This window comes from Benincasa hispida, chromosome 3, assembly GCF_009727055.1.
Source record: "Benincasa hispida cultivar B227 chromosome 3, ASM972705v1, whole genome shotgun sequence".
Taxonomy (NCBI): Eukaryota; Viridiplantae; Streptophyta; class Magnoliopsida; order Cucurbitales; family Cucurbitaceae; genus Benincasa; species Benincasa hispida.
In genome coordinates this window covers 11,968,144-11,970,255 of record NC_052351.1, presented here as the reverse complement: position 1 = coordinate 11,970,255, position 2,112 = coordinate 11,968,144, and the positions used below count along the sequence as shown (strand labels likewise).

General features: G+C 43.4%; 1 protein-coding gene across 1 annotated transcript; it reads left to right on the top strand.

Moving 5' to 3' along the window:
- Window positions 1-208: 208 nt before the first annotated feature.
- On the top strand, window positions 209-1,748 carry LOC120074528. Its single transcript, XM_039027683.1, has one exon. The coding sequence runs from the start codon at window positions 429-431 to the stop codon at window positions 1,452-1,454; it is 1,026 nt and encodes a 341-aa protein (XP_038883611.1). The 5' UTR covers window positions 209-428; the 3' UTR covers window positions 1,455-1,748.
- The last annotated feature ends 364 nt before the right edge of the window (window positions 1,749-2,112 follow it).

The window sequence follows — 2,112 nt, the reverse complement described above, 5'->3', positions numbered from 1 at the left end:
TCAGTCAATAAAATTCGATTACAATTACACTAATTTTCATTACGAATTGATAAATGCAACCTTAAATAAATATTACATTCATGAAGATTTTGTTGATATAATGATTAGTTTCGAGTTTTAATTAATAAAATTTTAAAGTTTTGATGTATAAATTAATATTTGAAAGGAAAGAAAAAACTAAATTTTGGGAGATAAGAAAGAGAAAACATAGAAGAGAAGAAAATAAATATTGGTTAGGAAGAAGAGAGCATGCTTCGTCCTCATCGAGTACCCAACTTCTCTCTCTTTCTCTCTCAGTTTTTATTCTGATTTGTTTATTGGACTTCGTAGGGTCCTTTTCCTGTACTCTGAGCTCACTCGCTATTCCAAACGAATTAAAAGAAGCTTCATCTCCCTCTCCTCTTCCCTCAATCTCATTCTCTTCCTCCATGGAGATTCCCCAATCTCAGCCCCTCTCTCCGCCCACCGCCGCCAGAAGAAGCGGCAGCTTTCCCACCTCCCCCGAGTTCGAGTTCTGGATGGTTCGAAACCCCTCTTTCCCTCAGCCCAATCTTCTCTCTGCCGACGAGCTCTTCGTCGATGGCGTTCTTCTTCCCCTTCACCTCCTATCCAACCACTCCTCCTCTCCGTCCACCGACCCTAACCAGAAACCTGATACAGAGCTTCCTCCCTCCGAACCCGATCCCAGCGACGGCCCCAAATTGACGCCCAATTCGGCGGATTCGGGTTCTTCGTTATCCTCCTCCAAGCGGTGGAGCATTTTCAAGAAGAGTGAGAAGAAGAACGCCACGGCTAATCAGGAGGATCGAGACAAGGAGAAGAAGAAAGAGAAGAAGACTGGGAATGGGTCTACATCGGCCGAGTTGAATATCAATATTTGGCCCTTTTCGCGTAGTAGATCCGCTGGGAATGCTTTCACTCGGCCTAAAATGTTCCCCGGCGCCCAACCCGGATCCCGGAAGGTCAACAGTGCGCCGTGTTCTCGCAGCAACTCCGCCGGCGAGTCCAAGTCCAGGAAGTGGCCCAGCAGCCCCAGCCGCCCTGGCGTCCATCTGGGCCGGAGTAGTCCAGTTTGGCAGGTCCGCCGCGGCGGATCCACTGCCAAATCCTCCGAAACCCTCTCTCGCAATGCCGAAAAAACCACACGGAAAGAACCCACGGACGCGCACCGGAGCAAGGCCGCCGCCGCCTCCTCCTCTGCCTCTAGAGTTAGAGTTTTGAATTTGAATGTCCCCATGTGTATTGGGTACAGGAACCATTTGAGCTGTAGAAGCGATGAAACCAGTGCACTTGGGGTTATTGGCAGCGGTGGCGGTGGAAACAGCAGCAGCAGCGGCGGGAGCCATGGTTACGACAACAATGGAGATGGCGGCAATATCAATAATCCTGGAAATTCAAGTAGTACTGCTAATCTCTTTAGTATAAGAAGCCTTTTCACTAAGAAAGTGCATTAACAACCTTGTCATAAAATGAATTTAACGCTTTCACATGTATTATTGTATAGGAATCTCTCCTAGTCTAAACTTTTTGCATCTCTATGTAATTAACCAAAAGTATTAGCCATCTGAGTTCTGACTGTACTTAATTAATCAGCTCTGTACAGAGTTTTGTTGGCTGTTGCCGTAATTTCAATCAAATTTTCTCAAAAAAATTAACTCACCCACGTTTGGATTGATCTCTCTGTTCCAAATAATTTCTTCTCACTGATGATTTGTTGGGTTGAAGTTAAATGAATGCCATTCTGAAAACTTTTTCATGTCAAGTCTTTATGAAGTTTCTTTTTCTTCTTTTCTTGTTTCTTCATCATTATGAGGACCACCAATTGTCACCCTGTTGGAGACTTGCTCTAGAAGATGATAAATTTTCGCTGATATTTTTACAGAGAAATTTTTTGTCTTGTAATCCATGGCTGCTTCTGATTTTAATGGGCAAAAGAATAGCCCAATGTATCTTTTATCTTATCTACCTTTTCAAACCTTGCCCATAGAATTCTGTACTGAACTGTAAAAACTGTAATTCTGGCTTGTTGCCCATAGAAACCAATATGTAATATTGTTGTTATTGTTCTTTTTTTCTCTGTCTATTATTTTCACCATCCATACATTAGTTTCC

Coding starts and splice junctions, on each gene's coding strand:
- LOC120074528 (XM_039027683.1), top strand. CDS start 429: ATGGAGATTCCCCAATCTCAGCCCCTCTCTCCGCCCACCGCCGCCAGA.